A 16,291-nucleotide genomic window follows, 5' to 3' on the forward strand; every position below is an offset into this window, starting at 1 on the left:
TCTAAAATAGTTACTGCATTTTCCCATTTTACAGTGAGTGCCCATTATCCATAAATACAGAGGGCACAATCATTTTTAAAAGTAAGAAAGTGTAATCAAAATTGACATGGGAGATAGTAAATTGGCAATGTGGAAAATTACAGTGATACACAGAAAATCATGAGCAATTCTCCAAAAATATAGAGGAGAAAATGACCAAAAAGAGGGGGGAAAAAGAAGCTATTCAGAGAGAGAGAGAGAGAGCTTAGAGAGAGAGAGAGAGAGAGAGAGAGCTTAGAGAGAGAGCTTAAGAAAATGGTACTGAGTCTATGGAAACTCAAGCCCCTGAAAAGGGTTGAAATGGCCTCCTCACTAACATAGAGGAAATAAAAGAGGAAATATCCCAAGGTAGATAGAAAGCTATGTTGTTCATGAGGTAGCAGGGTTTACCAAAGCTAAAATCTCAGCCAAGATGTGGAGTTATGGTAAAAAATCTGCTCTAGAGTCAGGCCTACTCTGAAGAGTGAGATACTTGCCCAGAAATAAATAAACCATAATTCTGGGCCATGCCTCTGCAGACAGATCTGCTGGATTCTGTATCCCTGAATGGCTGCAGACTCTCTGGACACTTTGACTTGATTGTCCTTGTTAAGGATGATAAGCATGCCCCTGAAAAATCAGGATTCCAGTGTCAACACCTGGAAAGCCACCAGCGCTTCACCTAGAAGAAACATCTCTGACTGTGTATTTTGGGGACGTGTGTTGCAGCCCCTTTTCAACCCAGAACAGCATCTGTGCCATGCCTTTTTGTAACATTACCCAAGGAAGTTTTGAGAAGAAAAAAGAAGTTCTCTGAAATTATACTGGGATTTCCCGAGAACATTCCAGCTGTCATTTTTAGAAGTCTGGTTCATAGTATCCATTCATACTCCAGTTATGGTACAGCATATGAATACACTTACTCACTACATACATATGTGTGTGTGTATTCGTATATTATAGTATAAAATAATCCATATGGTAATATTTATTTATTTAATAGGATCTCATGTGGCCTAACCCTAACCCTAACCCTATAACCCTGGTGCATGCTTATCGTTCCAGGGGCATGCTTGTCGTCCTTAACAAGGACAATCAAGTCAGAGTGTCCAGAGAGAGTCTGTAGCCATTCAGGGATATAGAAGCCAGCAGATCCGTCTTCAGAGGCATGGCCCAGAATTATTTGGCGTGAATTCACCAAGGACGGCCATGAACTCCTGATCCTCCTGCTTCCTGCTCTCAACTGTTGGTATTGCAGGTGAGCCTCAGCCTACCTAACCTAGTAGTTCATTCTTACCAGCTCCCTACTTACAGTGACCTAGTTATGACAAAGGGACATATTCAAAGACTTTAAAAAAGAATGGTTTGAGCCACAGGGACTGCTGGCTTGCCCACTCTAACGCATTAGAATGAACAAGATGTACATTCTCAGGCCCACTGGAGCACTGCTGAGCTTGGCTCTCTAGGGGCAGAGGTTAGGAAGCCATTGAGAAGCTCCTCTCAGGGAGCTTCTGCAGACTACATGCAGCACAAGCTGCATCTCCCATCACCAAGATGCCAGGCCTCTTTCCCAGACCGAGACTGTTTACCTTTCAGGGGAAAGGGGACTTTGCTAATGTGATTACATTAAGAACCTTGACTTGGAAAGATTACCTTGGATTATCAGAGTGGACCCAATCCTATCACATGGGTCCTTAAAAGTGGAGACCCGATTTCACATCTGTAGTCAGAACATGACAGTGAGAGAAAGGTCAGCGAGATGGAATGCAGCTGCTTTGGGAGGTGGAGATGGGAGTTGCAGGCCAAGGAATTCCAGAAGGCTTTAGAAAACTTGAGGAGGTGGGGGAAATGGATTTTCCCCTTGGGCTTTTAAGATGACAGTCTTGATTTTAGTTCACTAAAACCGAGGCCAGACTTTCAGAACCATAGGATAAGAAATGTATTTAAAGCCACTAGGTTGCATGTAGCACCCTTAAGAAAGAGACCATACATTGGAGGTTAAAATACATGGGAAGTTAGAACAAATAGTCCCAGGACTACAAACCAAGGGCCTTGCTTTCTAGTTTACTTTGTCCATAGCAGACATGTGATCTTCCACAAAGGCATTCTTTTGTCAGCCTCAGTCCTCTCATCTGTAAAGTATGTGGAGCCATCGCTGCTTATCAGAGCTTCTGAGAAAACTATATGTTACACACACACACAAATTTCTTGATTCTAAGGTTAGTAATACTTTCTCAGTGTTACAACCATGAACTTGACATGAGAAAAACAACATAAGGAGGGCTGCTGAGTTAATGGAGTTCACTGTCCGTGTTACAAAATGTTTTGTAAAGATTCACGTTTGCCAGGGCATGATGGGACATTCTTTTAATCCCAGCATTTGGGAGGCAGAGCAGGTGGACCTCAGAGCTCAAGGCCAGCCTGCTCCACATAGTGAGTTCCAGGCCAGGACTACATAGTCAGACCTTGTCTTAAAAAAAAAAAAAAGGCATAAATTCCAATCATTCACTCTGAAGATCCTGGTGGAATGGAAAATTCACCACGGCTGTCATTTGCATCTGTTGTGTGTCCTCTTGTAAGCTCTACAGTTGTTCGTGATGAATACAGAGAATGAATTAAATGTATGCATAGACATAGCAGAAGCCTTAGGTAAGCTGTTGGCAAACAGACAAATAACACATACAGCCAAGTAGCACATACAGCCATTGAAGCATGGCCACAGCTGTCACTTGTGGTAAAGATAGGAGTCGGTGGTGGCAGCAAGACCTTAGATTCTAGAAGACACAGACACAAGGTCTGTAACTCCCAAGCTAGAAGCTGAGTTACCAGTATGCTAGTTGTTTTGAGCCTCAGTTTCCTTGATTGTCAAATGGAGTGTGTAATTCACAGTGAGAAGTCAGTGTGTCTGGAAAGTGCCTAGACATGGAGGTCAGCAATGGGTACCCCAACATCTGCCTATGCTTTAGCCACTGTTCTATCTACCAGAAGGGCCAGTGGAGATGAGTGCTCGTGGGCACAGCACCAGGATCTAAATCCAGATTCCATCAACTCCAAGAACATACTTTCCCAGCTTTCCTGTTCTCTGGAAGAAACCAAAAGGCACGGCCAAAAGCAACGTGGGCCCCGCTTTCTGTTTGCAGCTGTGGTCCTTTGTGGAGCCCATACTCCCAAAAGTCTGCCTTCCCGCTTTCCCCGCCTTACCTGGATCACTCCTCCCCCTTCCCCAGCTCTTCCAGCCAAAAAGGCCTCTGGCAGCTCCAGCATCTTCCCCAGCCAATCCATCATCACTGTCTCCAGTTCTGTGCACGCTGGGCTTGCAGCCTGCAGTGGGGGTTGGGGGAGAAAGTGAGCAGCTAAGCCACAGGGCAGCTGGCCTCTGCACAAAGGAGTGACACAGGAAAGCATTGTTTCTTTGGTGGTTTTTATTTGATCAATTTAACAAAAAGTTCACATTTTTGCCCCCCAAATCCACCCTTGGTGGGGAATTAATCCCTTGGTTTCTGGGATTTGAGTGTGTCTCCCACATTCATATGTTGAAACCTGAACCCACGATGAGAATATTAAGAGGTGGGGGAGTTTACGGGTCAGCCAGCCTGTGTGGCTCCTTGCTCGTGAACTGATGGAAAGTGGGTCGTCTCAGGAGTGGATTAGATGGAAACAAGGAAGTTCACTCCAAGAACAGAAGTTCTTGTCTGTTTCACGCATGCCTGCTGCCCGCTGCACATTCTCTGCTGCGATCACACAGCAGGCCTTGCTGCCAGATGCCAGTAGCATGTTCTTCACACCCTCGAGTAGACTTCTAATGTTTATAAAGGATTCAGGCTACAGCATTTTGTTCTCCCCCAGAAAATGGATTGAGACAATGCTATGTTCTCATTTCCCAGAGATCCCAGGGCGCCTCAGGGGTTGGCTCTGCCAGGAGGCCTGGAAGCAGAGCCTGGGCCTGACAGCACTGACAGAGCTTTACAAGGAGGACATTTCTCTCTCTTCCTCATCTCCTTCCAGATGAGATCCATCAGGGATCCATGAGGGTAGACCTCTATGGGCCCCTTTTGAGTGACCTCACCAATTGTATCATCTCCCCATGACAGGTCACAGGGTATAAGCTGAGAACATCATCCTCCCCAGCCCACCACATACACAGCCATGGTTCTTTTAGAGCTAATGCTGAAACAGCAGCCCAGTTCCTGAGGAGTTCAGGGTCAATGCCTGGCTAAAACCCAAATTTAAACTCCTTCAATCTCAGGTGGGCCTCAAATGCCTGAACTCAGTCTCAGATATAGCTTCTTTCATTCATCCAGATTGGTGTAAGGGCTTGATCATAGAACAGAACAATATAAAAAGGTCTACTAGAAGACCCTCCTCCATGGCCACGAGCAAATTTTAGAGGGCAGGATGGAGCCAAGAAAACAGGGACTGACTACTTTCTTCTGCTGGGCAACATCAGACAATCATCAGACTACTCATCTCATGTAGTCTTTTAATTCCCCAGTGACTTGGTATCTGGCCTCTCTCCTCTCGTTGCACACAGAAAGTAGCTAGCTGGGAACTCTCAAGTCCAGGCAAAAGTGACTTGAGCCTCCATTTTCATTTGAGTCTTTACTTAAGGGGCACAACATGGTGACCATAGTGCTCTTGTGCATTCTGGAATTATGACAAGAGGAACTGAGGACTTTCTCCCTGCTGGTCAGATGGTTATCCCCATCCTGGTGGGTTCTACTGCAGCCAAGCTAATGCTAATTCCCAGGATAGGAGCCAACATTCCATGGTATGAACCACAGCTATCAAGCAACACAATCTCTGTGTCAGGCTCTTCCTCAACCAAGACCATCCTAGAAAAGCAGATAAGTCAGAGGTTGATTTTGGGTCTCCAGACAAATATATGCAGTGGCTTTTGGAGCAGCAGAATGCCACCAGTGAAACCTGCCACAACAACATTTAATGAAAGAAAAGGGTACACTCATCCTAGGCTTGGTCTATAGAAGAAGGCCCCAAGTGCAATGGGAACAGTTCAGCAAGAAGGCCATCTCAGCTCTTCCCATGAGCTGTGACTCCCACTAGCTCAGCCCCTCAGGTTCCCAGCTGGAAGAAAATCAGGTGCCATGTGGTAAAGCAGTCAGCTCAGCTGGGCCCTGATGGCTGCTGAGAATTCATAAGCACAAGAATCCAAGGCACAAATATTGGAGACACTCACTCTCTATCTAGAGAGCCCAAGACATTTCTAGGCTTTGAGGAACTCTTCATGGAGTGAGCAGGCCCAGAACCTGAGAGCCAATGACATCTGCTTCAAATCTTGCCTGAAGCACACAGCTGGGACACAGAGCTCTGGGAAACCTAGGCCAGATGCCTTCAGAGTAGGGAACTTTCTAAGTCTTTACTCCATGTAGAAGAGGACCTCACACAGGGAGGGGTGAGTAGCCTGTAGGCAGGCATGGGTCTATTTTTAGCACTTTTGCTCTGCCTCCTTGCCCATCAGATAGGCTGGACAGTAGGCTGGTGGGAGGCAGATGAATGAGTCAAGGGTAGGAACCGTCTCCAAAGTCAGAGTGCATAGCAATCTTCTGGTCTTGGGGGAATGGAAGCTTCAGAACCTTGAACTGGGATTTTGATTCAAATCAAGTGGTTATTAAAAAACAAAAAAACAAAAAAAACAAAAAAACCAAACAGAAACCAAAAAACAGTACTATGCCGAATCCTCTCCTCTTCTCTTCTCTTCTCTTCTCTTCTCTTCTCTTCTCTTCTCTTCTCTTCTCTTCTCTTCTCTTCTCTTCTCTTCTCTTCTCTTCTCTTCNCTTCTCTTCTCTTCTCTTCTCTTCTCTTCTCTTCTCTTCTCTTCTCTTCTCTTCTCTTCTCTTCTCTTCTCTTCTCTTCTCTCTTCTCTTCCTTCTCTTCTCTTCTTTCCCTTTTCTCCTCTCCCCTTCCCCCTTCTCCTCCATTCCTTTCCTCTCTCCTTGCTTCTTCTCTTTTCCTCCCCTCCTTTCCTCCCTCTCCCCTCTATCTTTCTCCTTCTCCTTCCTCCCTCTCCCATATTCCACTCAGAATTTCTCTTCCCTTAGAAACTTCCTCCCTGGGACCCAGGCTCTGCTTTCTGCAAAGTAGCCCTGCTACCTACAGGTGACAGAGCCACCTGTTTCTGTCCTGTGTGCAAAGGGCTCACCTCCTCATGCAAGAATAGATCCCACCAGTGTCTTGGAGATACTCACCCAGGAGAAACCAATGCAGCCAATAGCACCGCACAGCATGTCTGCAAGCATAGCCGGGTATGAGCTAGCCGTGGGGAAGTAAGCGAAGAAATAGGGACTGTGCCAGTGTGTTACCTGTGGGGAGGAGGAAAGTGGTGAATTCCTCAAGGTGCCTGTAGACGGCAACTTGGGCAGAGTTTCTCAAGTTCAATCATCCTATACTTTCTGTCTGAATTTCACCCCATTATCATTACAGTAAACAGACTTCCTGTTTGTGCTTCAATCCTTGCTAGTCAAGAAGGAAATGCTGTCTTCAGAAGATAATATAGGAATTATTATATTTGTTTCATAACACGTGAAGTCTCTAGGTAGGAACGACAGCAATACCTCTTTGGGTTCTTCCTGGGTTCTCTGGACAGGGAAAGCAGTGCACCAGACAACCGAGATCCTAGTGCAAAAAGCTTGGTTTTCTCAAAACTGCCCTAACAAATTCAGTTGCTTTTGTCTATTTTGGTTTTTTTTAATACCCAATTTTTAAAAACAATTTTTTTTTTGGTATTGTCCCTTTCCACTGTCTTGTACAATCTGGTCCATCCAACAATCAGTTCCTTTAAGAAGAGCTGTTGCTACCTCGGTTTCTCATAATAGCCACAATCTCCCTTGCTTCCTCTAGCACAGAAGAGGAAAACAACCTACTCCGTGCCAACCCTGACTTAGGTACAGTGGAAAAGCTCAGACTGACAGGGAAAAGAGCCTCATAGGTAGTGATCTTTGGAATCCCTGGGATGGTGGGAACCAGGACAGTGGTGAGGACACACAGACCAGAACTGGCTGCATGAGCAGTCTTTCCCTTGCAATGTGTATGTTGAAACAACATCTCCAGCCCCAAATGGCAGTATTAGGAGCCAGGGCTTTGGCAAGGTACGTAGATCATGAGAGTGGGGCTTTGTGATGGGATTTGGGCTTGTATAAGGAGATATGAGACTGATCATAGACTAACAATTCCAGAATTTATGGAGGGCACGGACTGTATCCATTTGGAAAGTTTGAACACAAATCCCACCCCACCACCGAATTTCATTAAATAAAAAATTCCACTTTTGAAAGATTGAAAGTTGATCTTCTGTGTGGTGGTTTGAGCAGGCTAAGGAAATATTTCTCTCTGAAAAGTTCAGAATGCTTGCTTATATGGTTCTGTCAAAAGATTCTGGAAAAATGGGCCACTCCTGATTTCCCCAAACCAGAAGCTATGTTTCTTTCTGCATCACTAGCTAGGTGAGACTATTTCTGACTTTTCTCTTCCAGATTCTAGTCAAATAAATGTTTCTTTTTCAGTGATTATAAGACAAAACTCTGAGGGTTTTAACATCTCTGAAATCAGGATATATTTTCCAGTGTAAGGAACATTCACTCAGAAACTCTCCTCTGTACAAAGTACAAATTTCTGTGATGAGGCACAGTCTTAGGCTGGTATATATATATATATATATATACATATATATATATATATATATATACAATTTTTTTTAAGGATATGCCTGTCCTGGGGAAGAGATTTCACAAAGTGAACTGCGGGCAGAGACGGAAAAGAGGCATTCGTTCTTCACCAGAGTACGAGGAAAGATGATCCCTCAGAACAGGAGGGGCCTAGATCCTGTCATTATAGAAGCTGGGAGCTCAAATCACTCCATGTAAACATTCAAGTAAAGATGAAAGTAGGGGTCTGCAGGATGTGAGGAGCATTGGGTGTCAGGCATAGAAGGAGCTATTAGAGGGGAGACGTTAAGTGTGGTGGTGGGGGAGGAGGAGACCAGAGCTAGCTCCCTACCACTGTAGAGCACAAAGCTGCTCTCTGTAACTTAAGAAGCCCTTATCTGAACCCAACCTCCACAGACTTGAGACAAGTCGAAGCTGCCACGTCTACATTCTTTATTATAACAGCTTGCTATAGTGTGGCTCTTAAGAATTCCGAAAGTTCCTTAAGTTTGAGGCTCACACCCCAAGGTGGCACTAGTGGGAGATACTAAGAGGCCTTTGCTGATGTGCCCTCAAAGGAGGCTGTGATGGCAACCTCCCGCCCCGCCCCCCGACCTGCAATGCTTTCCAGCCCTGAAGTGAGTCGATTTCCTCTGCTGTGTGCTTTGGCCATGATGTATTGGCTCACCACGAGCAAAAAGCAACAAGACCAAGGAGTCCTGCAGCTGAACCTCCAAAACTACATGTCAAAATGAACCTTGTCCCCATGTAAGTTTGTCATTCCAGCTGTGTTACAGGGTCAGAAAGCTGACTAACACATTGCTTTTTTTTTTTTTTCATAGTCTTTGCAAAGATATAAACATGTCTTTTCTCAGTAAAACCACACTAGGCCTTTATGTGGCACGAGCAAGCCCCGATTAAGAAGATAGCCAACTAGGATAGCTCATTAAAAGCTGGAAGATTCCAGCAAGGCTCATTGCAAGTCTGTCTCCAGGCCTGGGAGTGGGACAGAGCCAGAGGGGGAAAAAAAAGTGAGAGTGGAAGAAAATCAGGGTAATGAAGAACAGGAAAGGGGGAGGGAGGGAGAAAGGGAGGGGGAGGGAGGGGCTGACAGTGAGTCTCCGAGGCTCTGGAGAACTTCAGGGCTGAGTGATGTGTTCAGCAGAGCAGGAGTGAGGCCCATGAGGCTTTAGGGAAAAAAAAAAAAGAATGTTCAGATAAAAACCAAAACATCTGTAGTGGTAACGCGCTTGTCTTTGCGGAAATGCCTTTATAAAGTGTAATTGCAAAGCCCCATAGAGGAAGAGGCCAAAGACTGCACAAAGGCAGAGGGCCAGAGGGCACAGATGGGGCCCAGGGCCTCAGTTTCTTTCAGGTACCTGGAGGCTCCACACTGTCTGCCGCCCTCCCAGGGTGAATCCTGACTGGAAAGCACACTCCCCTGCTCTCCTCTCTGTGAATAGCCACAGAATGTGTGGGGCGGATAGTTCTACACTGGCTCTGCAGAGCACAGACTCTTCTAACTTCTGGTTAACCACAGCTAGCAGGGGGCTGGCTGGATCTGTAACTTGGGGAGCTAATGCCAGAGCCTCTGCATTTTCCAGCTTTGCTCTGCACAGTGAATACTCCTATAGAACACAGACTCCTGCGGGAGGACCGCACATTTTTCCAGCACTGCGCTCCTGTATTCCTACTTGGCCTGACATTTGACTAGGCCTCCCTGTACTGGCTTTATGCTGAACGGCTTAGTTTATTTGCTCAACTCCCAAGCCAGAGCCAGAATTTTGAGTTATATTCAAAGAACAAATGCCATGGGAAATCTCCTTAAGATGAAACTTGACAAGGGCTGTGAGAGATGTTCTGGAACCGAGGAGCTGAGTCTGAAGCCCAGGACTTTGGCTGACTATGCACCTCCCCAGAGCCTCTGTGTTCTCTGTGAAAACAAGAGCAGACTATCCACTCTGTCAGATCCCCTCCTGCCTGCTCCTCGCTCACCTTAAAGTCACAACCAGTAAGCCCCAGTAGGGGTGTGTGCAATCCGCCAGTGTTACCAGCACCAGGCCCAGACTTCGTACAGGAATTGATGATCAGGGTCACACCCATTTGTTCAAGGCCATGTTAAAGGATAGGCTTTTAGGTAAATTGCTTGCTGGGTAAAGTAGTACTCTGGAGACGTGGCACTGAGATTCACTGCCACCCTTTGATCCCTCTGACTATCAGGGATAGCTCAGCTATTCTGTGCCCTTAGGCAGAACCTGTGCACAACTGTCCATGCCCAAACAAAATGGAGAAAACATTCTCTGTGTACATGAAAGTTATCCTTTGGCAGATATAAGAACGGTGCAAGTACCTTTATTTAGGGTAATTAATTAAACTACTTGCAATCAACCACTAGGAGCTTATTTTTTCATGCTATCAAAGAATAACACTCTAGGAACCCAGTATGGTGATGCCAATACTGGTCTTGGAGGCCTTGGAGAAAGCCCTCGCACTACCGTTAGAGCCTATGTAGTTTGGCTCTATCCTTTACTCTCCCATGAGAGCTTCATGGACCACATAACTTCTCTAAACCTAAGTTGTCTCCGCTGAAAGCAAAACAAAGGTTAGGAGTTTCTCTTTAGCTTACCTGTTGTGGTGACCCCATGACACTGGAAGTACAGCTTTCAGTGGGTGCTTTATAGGCATAAGCCCAGCTGTTATTTGACCTCAAATCCATACTCACTTACCCCTGGCATGATTATCTTCTCGATGTCTTTGATTATGTCCTCGTATGTTTCTGGCTCCTGGGGGGCAGTGGCAGGGATCAGGGGCCGAAGGTAGCCAGGTTCCACATCAGGGTACACTGGACGTCCCTCAATGCCATCCAGATAGTCAGCTATATAATCCACCATCTCCTTGCCTCTCCTCCGGAATTCACGGGAATCCATGTTGAAAACTGCCCACAGAGAGAATAGAAATCAACCAATAAAACATTATAACTCTGAACTGGGCGGGGGTGGGGGGGCAAGTCCAGGGAGCAGTGATTCTATATCATAGAGACCCTCAGTCCCCAACCCAGCATCCCTTGCCGCCTTCTATGTCTGGATGAGATAGACATGCCACTGGATCCACACAGTGCTGCACAATGGCCACTCCACATCTCACAAGACAGTCAGCAGAAGACAGAACAGCACCCTTATTTAAAAATAAAAACATTGCAGTAAAATGCAAGAAGCACACAGTTATGGATCCCTCCGACTTTAATGACAAATACTGGTTCCCATTCTGGCCCACATTCTGCCTGTATGTACCCTTTGTTAGCCATCTGAATGAGAGCCTTGCACTTCGAGCCCCACTTTTCAGCTGAGAGATGAAGATGGTTACGGCAGCCCCTGAAGAATGGGTAAGGGTAGGGCCACAATCTGTGGAAGCTCAGCCCAGAGCCTAAGACAGCACAGCCCTGTCCAAAGCTAGATATATCTTTTCCTGGAATCCCATCTCCTGGTAACCTGCACCTTTGCCTATAATCTGCTTATCAGAATGGTACTTTCTTTATATTACCCAAGTCAGACACACAGGCAGCTATCAGAGTTTGTGTTCGTTATCTTCTTCAACATTCCAACAATCTGAGTAAAACTGACATACAGTCATTTTTCTACCAGGCACTTACTGCGGCTTACTTGGGCTGCAGATCATGAGACAACCTTTTTGCAGTACATTTCTTGAGTCGTTTTAAACAGTAAAATCACAAGAAAAACAGAAACAATATAAAAGATGAGGTCAAAGCAGATTAGGGGGCGAAAGGACTCTTAATTTACATCACAAGAGCTCAGAACACAAGGCAGAGAAGCGCCTGGTTCAACCGCAGGGGGATTGTGTGCTTCTGATGATTCGCAGAGTTCCCTGGCTCTGTACTTGGTCAGGAAGGCAGAGTGAGCCTTAAGTGAGGATTCAGATACAAGTTAGCATGCTGGAGAACCTGGGTGTCTGGAATTTATGTTTGGTAAAAATCAAATGTATTTTCGAAGCGAGAAAGATAGACAACCTGCTAGAATCCTATCATCCCCATTTGTAACATGTGTCTTTCCTGAATAGTTTCTAAATTTGTGAGAGACAATTGAAAGCTAAACAAAGGATACATTTCTAAATCCCTCCCTTAGTCCAGAGCTTTGTAATTGAAGATGGATTTTCCATCAGAGTAAGTACTGGGGATGAGTCAAATCCATTGTGATTAGCAATGGAGCTGACCTTCATGTCATGTTCCCAGCACTGCCCCATGCTCCCCATTGTCTGGGATGGGAGGGGGGGCTGGACAGATTTTGTGATGTTAAATGCGTTCAAAATGATTCATCAGACACTTTTTTAAAATGGGAAGACAGATTTTTATTCAAGAGTATTGCATAGGGGAAAAAAGTTTGCCCTCAACTTTGAAACACCAGGGACAGATGGGGAGCTGTAGCCAAAGGGGGATTACTCAGGGCTTTCCGGAGGAGTGAAGCCCACCATATACATATACTTCTAACTACAAAAGGGAGTTTATTGGGTTGACTCACATGCTCAGAGGCTGTTTCTTCTCACAATGGCTGTCAGCAAGCTGGAGGACTAGAAACAAGTTGGCACTTAAGTCCAAGAAACCGGAAGTCTCCGTACAGGATCGACCAATGATCAACCAAAAATCAAAGCCCTGGAGGTACCACAGGGAGTCATTGGGTGTTGGTATTTATTGAGAGACAGAAGAAGCCAGAGTCTGATGTTCACCAGTCAGGACAGCAGCAAAAAACAGATACCTGCTAGGGCAGAGCAGTAGAACTTCCTCCTTTAGCCTTTTGATTCATCTGACCCAGTCTATTGGTGCTGCTCAGATGCAAAGCTAGTTCTTCTGTCAGTTCACTGACCACCCTCCAAGAGTTTCTGGTAATATCGTCCCATAAGCAGCGAGACATGTGCTTTACCAATTTCCTAGGTGTCTCTCACTCTAACCAATCAACCAAGGGCAACGATGATAGCACCCACTAAACCCAATGAGTAAGAAAAATTACTGAGAACATAGGAGTTAGTCTCAGGGTTGGGAAGTAGCAAGCTGGATCAGATACCAAGGGTGGAAAGAGATGAGATACATGTGATTAGATGCTAGCAATATCCGCTTTGCAGGGCTTCTTTGTCAAACTGGGTTTAAGCTGACTAATGTTGAGCTAGGAGATAGTTGGTATCCAAGGACAACGTGCCTGATCAGGTTTTTCCTTCCTCCAATGTTCTCCACTAAAGGGACTACACACAGGCATGATTTAAAGATGACCCAGCCTCCATTTCGGAGTTACCATTTGGGTACACATTTCAGCCAAGAGTGCTTAGGAGACAATGGTGATATATAAGATAAGCTATAAATTACAGCTAAGCAGGAGGCAGGAGGGAAACCATATTGATAAATGCATTCTGTCCTGTGCCTTCTCACGATGACATACTACATACGCACTGGGACCTGGCTACAGTCAGATGGTGCCCCTCCTTTGCTGAGTATTACCATCATTACCTGTTTCCAGCTCTGTTTGTGGGAAAAGGTGGCGGGAGGAGGGCGTCAAACTGCAGAGCTGAGGTTCAGGGTCAAGAGATGACCTATTCATACAGATCCTGACTCATGTTTAGTGGCTATACACCAACACACTTCTCGAATTGCTACCATATTAACTCTCGTTTTCCTTAACTGAAAATAAAAATCAAGATTTTTGTTTTGGTAATGAGAGTACCGCCACAATCAATTTATTGTATTGAATAGATACATAGGAATAGCTTTGGACAGTGCTACGAAGAATTGTCAGTTATAGTAGCTCCCCATTGTTTCGATTTTCTTCTTCTGAGGTTTCAGTTACTTGAAGTCAGCTGCAACCCCAAAACGTTGAATGGAAAATATATGGCTTGCAATTTTTAAGTTGTACACTCATCTGAATAGCATAATGGCATCTGTGCCTTCCTGTTCTGTGTCACCACGTACATAAAGCATCCTTTAGTTCAGTGTTTCTCCACTGTATAATATACTACTGCCTGTTAGTCGTCACAACACAGCAGTTCTTTGTCCAAGTAAGCCTCGTACTAACGCAATAACTTTCCCGTTGCATATTCGCTATCGTTAACTTCTTTCTGTGTCTTACTTGTGAAATAAGCTTCAGCCCAGGTACATATGCATAGGATACATTTCTGCCCTTAGTTTCAGGGAGCCTCTGTAGGTCTTGAACCGTAGCTCCCTATGAATTACAGGCAATTATTCTAGTAGCTTTTGATAATTACTCTAAAGCAAGCCTCTTACCTGTTCTGCATGGTTTTTTTTTTTTTTTTTTTTTTTTTTTTTTTTTTTTTCTAAAAAAAAAAAAAAAAAAAAAAAGTCCGAAAAGTGGAAAACATTTGATCACTTCTTTAGGACAAATTTTTCTAGAGATATATGGCTTTAGTGTTTTTAAATTATACTGCTAAATTTCTCTGAGCACACTGTTTTATCAGGCTTCTCCTTTGATGGGGAGTGCTATACAGTCACAGAGGTTAATTTTAAACTTAACCTGTCTCCTAAGCATGAATGGTTCTCTTTTACCTCTGATTATTGAAATCAACCAGTGCTTAGATGTTGCTCTGACGTCTGGATTTCTTCATTTATGAATTGCTTATTCACTGTATCTTCCACTAGATACCAGCAACTTTTTATTTAATTGCAAGGATCCTAACACATTAAAAAAAAATCTTCTACCGTCATATCTGTTTGTTTATGTTTTGTGATGTTTTCCTCATTTTTGTCTGACCTAATGTGGGGTGATTTTATTCTGACTTTTAAGACTCAGAATGAAGAGCTTTTGCAGGAGATTTAATTTTTATGTGTCAAAATCTCACAAATTCCCCCTTATGATTTGAACCTCACATGTGATTTTTATGCCTTTAAAAGTAACCATTTTTGCAATCCCTTTTTATAGGAAGCTGAAGTATCTGAATGTCATACAAACCTGAGAGAGGCCCTCAGCCTCCCAGCCCAGCAGTGGTGTCTGTCTCCTGGGAATAACATAGCTTTATGGACAAAGCAGGATGTGCCAGGGAAAAACAAATAAGCATGCACCCCCGCTATGGAAGGAAATATTCCTAGTCAAACAGTAACGTAATACCTGCTTATTCTTTTCAAACCATCCTGTCATTTATTTGAAGATTATTTTCCACTGAAACCTTTGCAGAAGGTACTTAGAGCAAAGCCTCAAGAGACTCTCACGCTCATTTTGGAGCTGTCTGATATTCATGGCTCCGAGCTGGGCAAATATTAGCTGGAAGATGTAGACGGTGATAAGGCCAACGGCCTACACTTCTCCAGACCCTGAAAGGGTTTCTGTTGACACAACCTGATTTGTCTCGGCAGCAGCTGCACCGCATAGATTTTGCACGGAAGCCCTGTCATGGTTGGTGCCTGTGTGGGGAGCCAGGCACCTCCCTGGAGGCTTTATCATAGGAATGACAGTCAGCACAGCTCTATACTCATGGGCTTTAGGAAGATAAGAACTCCCAATCAACCCTCAGTTACGAAGTTATTATTGTTGTAGCTTTCTGTTCCACTGCTGTCCTTTGGTAACCGAGAATAAGTGAATAAATAAATGAATGAATCCGTTCAGCCTTGTAAATATTTTATTTCTGCTCTATTGTATGTTGGATCCAACCGTGCTTTTATGACATCTCAAAAAGCTGCTTATCACATCTCTGGTAGAGTCATAGCTACTGTAGAGACACCCACAACCACACCCTCATCTGCTCTGGGATCAGATAATTTTAACCATGCCTAGGCTATAGTTTTTACTCTCTGCAATTTCTCTTCTTGGACTCGTCTGCCATAGCCAGTTTCCTAGAGTCCAATCTAGGCCCCTACTTACATTCTTACAAATTGAATGGGAGGTGGTACAGTAATTCTACTTCTGTGGGACCTTGGTGAAGACTTCCTGTTGCGGACCTGAAGCCTGCTTCACTGAAGGGACATGTACATTCTACTGTGGCATGTGTCAGGGTGTAAGGTCCTGTGGGCCGAGGGAAGGACAGCGAAGTTCCAAACACCCATGCATGGTCCTGCCTAGCATTTCACATTTCCATGCTTCTATCCGAAACCATAAGAAATGTTTCTAGCCATGAGAAATCGCTAATAATTTGAAGAAAGACTATCTGAAACTTCATCTCAACAACAAACTCCCATGTCCCCTAAGCCTTTTTAGACTCTGAAGATGCTGGCTAATGAAATGCTTTTAAATGAATTTTCTGGCCAGCGTTTTTTCCCCCACTGTTAACTGTGAAGCACAAGAATAGTCAAAATTGGCTCAAGAGCTGCTTGGTATGTGCCAGTGTCAGGTGATCCAAGGTCAAGGGTTCATCTTCAATTACCATGGAGCCTTCAACCTTCAACCTTTCTAAGGTTTCCTGTCAACTTTTGCAAAGGCAAACAGGCATGAAAGCACCCCCAGGAGTGCCATCCATAGGATGAAAAGAGGCTACATGCTGAGTGCCTGCAGCCCAGTCGCACTCAGGAAAAACTTTTATTAGGCAGCAGGGAAGTATTGTGCAGGGGAGGGGGGTGGGATGTGAGAATCCTCCTCTCCTCTCCTCTCCTCTCCTCTCCTCTCCTCTCCTCT

At 44.7% G+C, this 16,291-nt stretch overlaps 1 protein-coding gene across 2 annotated transcripts in view; it reads right to left on the minus strand.

Moving 5' to 3' along the window:
* The window catches only part of Ddc (dopa decarboxylase), an 83,878-nt gene that overhangs the window by 55,433 nt on the left and 12,154 nt on the right, over positions 1 to 16,291 (minus strand). For both annotated transcript variants that reach the window (XM_021177576.2, XM_029483720.1), the window contains exons 2-4: positions 10,403 to 10,611; positions 6,222 to 6,335; positions 3,220 to 3,339 (exon numbers count right to left, since the gene is read on the minus strand). In XM_021177576.2, the coding sequence (XP_021033235.1) occupies positions 3,220 to 3,339; positions 6,222 to 6,335; positions 10,403 to 10,603 (435 nt within the window). In that variant the 5' untranslated portion in view covers positions 10,604 to 10,611. The remainder of the gene's footprint in view (positions 1 to 3,219; positions 3,340 to 6,221; positions 6,336 to 10,402; positions 10,612 to 16,291) is intronic.

Source organism: Mus caroli, chromosome 11, assembly GCF_900094665.2.
Source record: "Mus caroli chromosome 11, CAROLI_EIJ_v1.1, whole genome shotgun sequence".
NCBI lineage: Eukaryota > Metazoa > Chordata > Mammalia > Rodentia > Muridae > Mus > Mus caroli.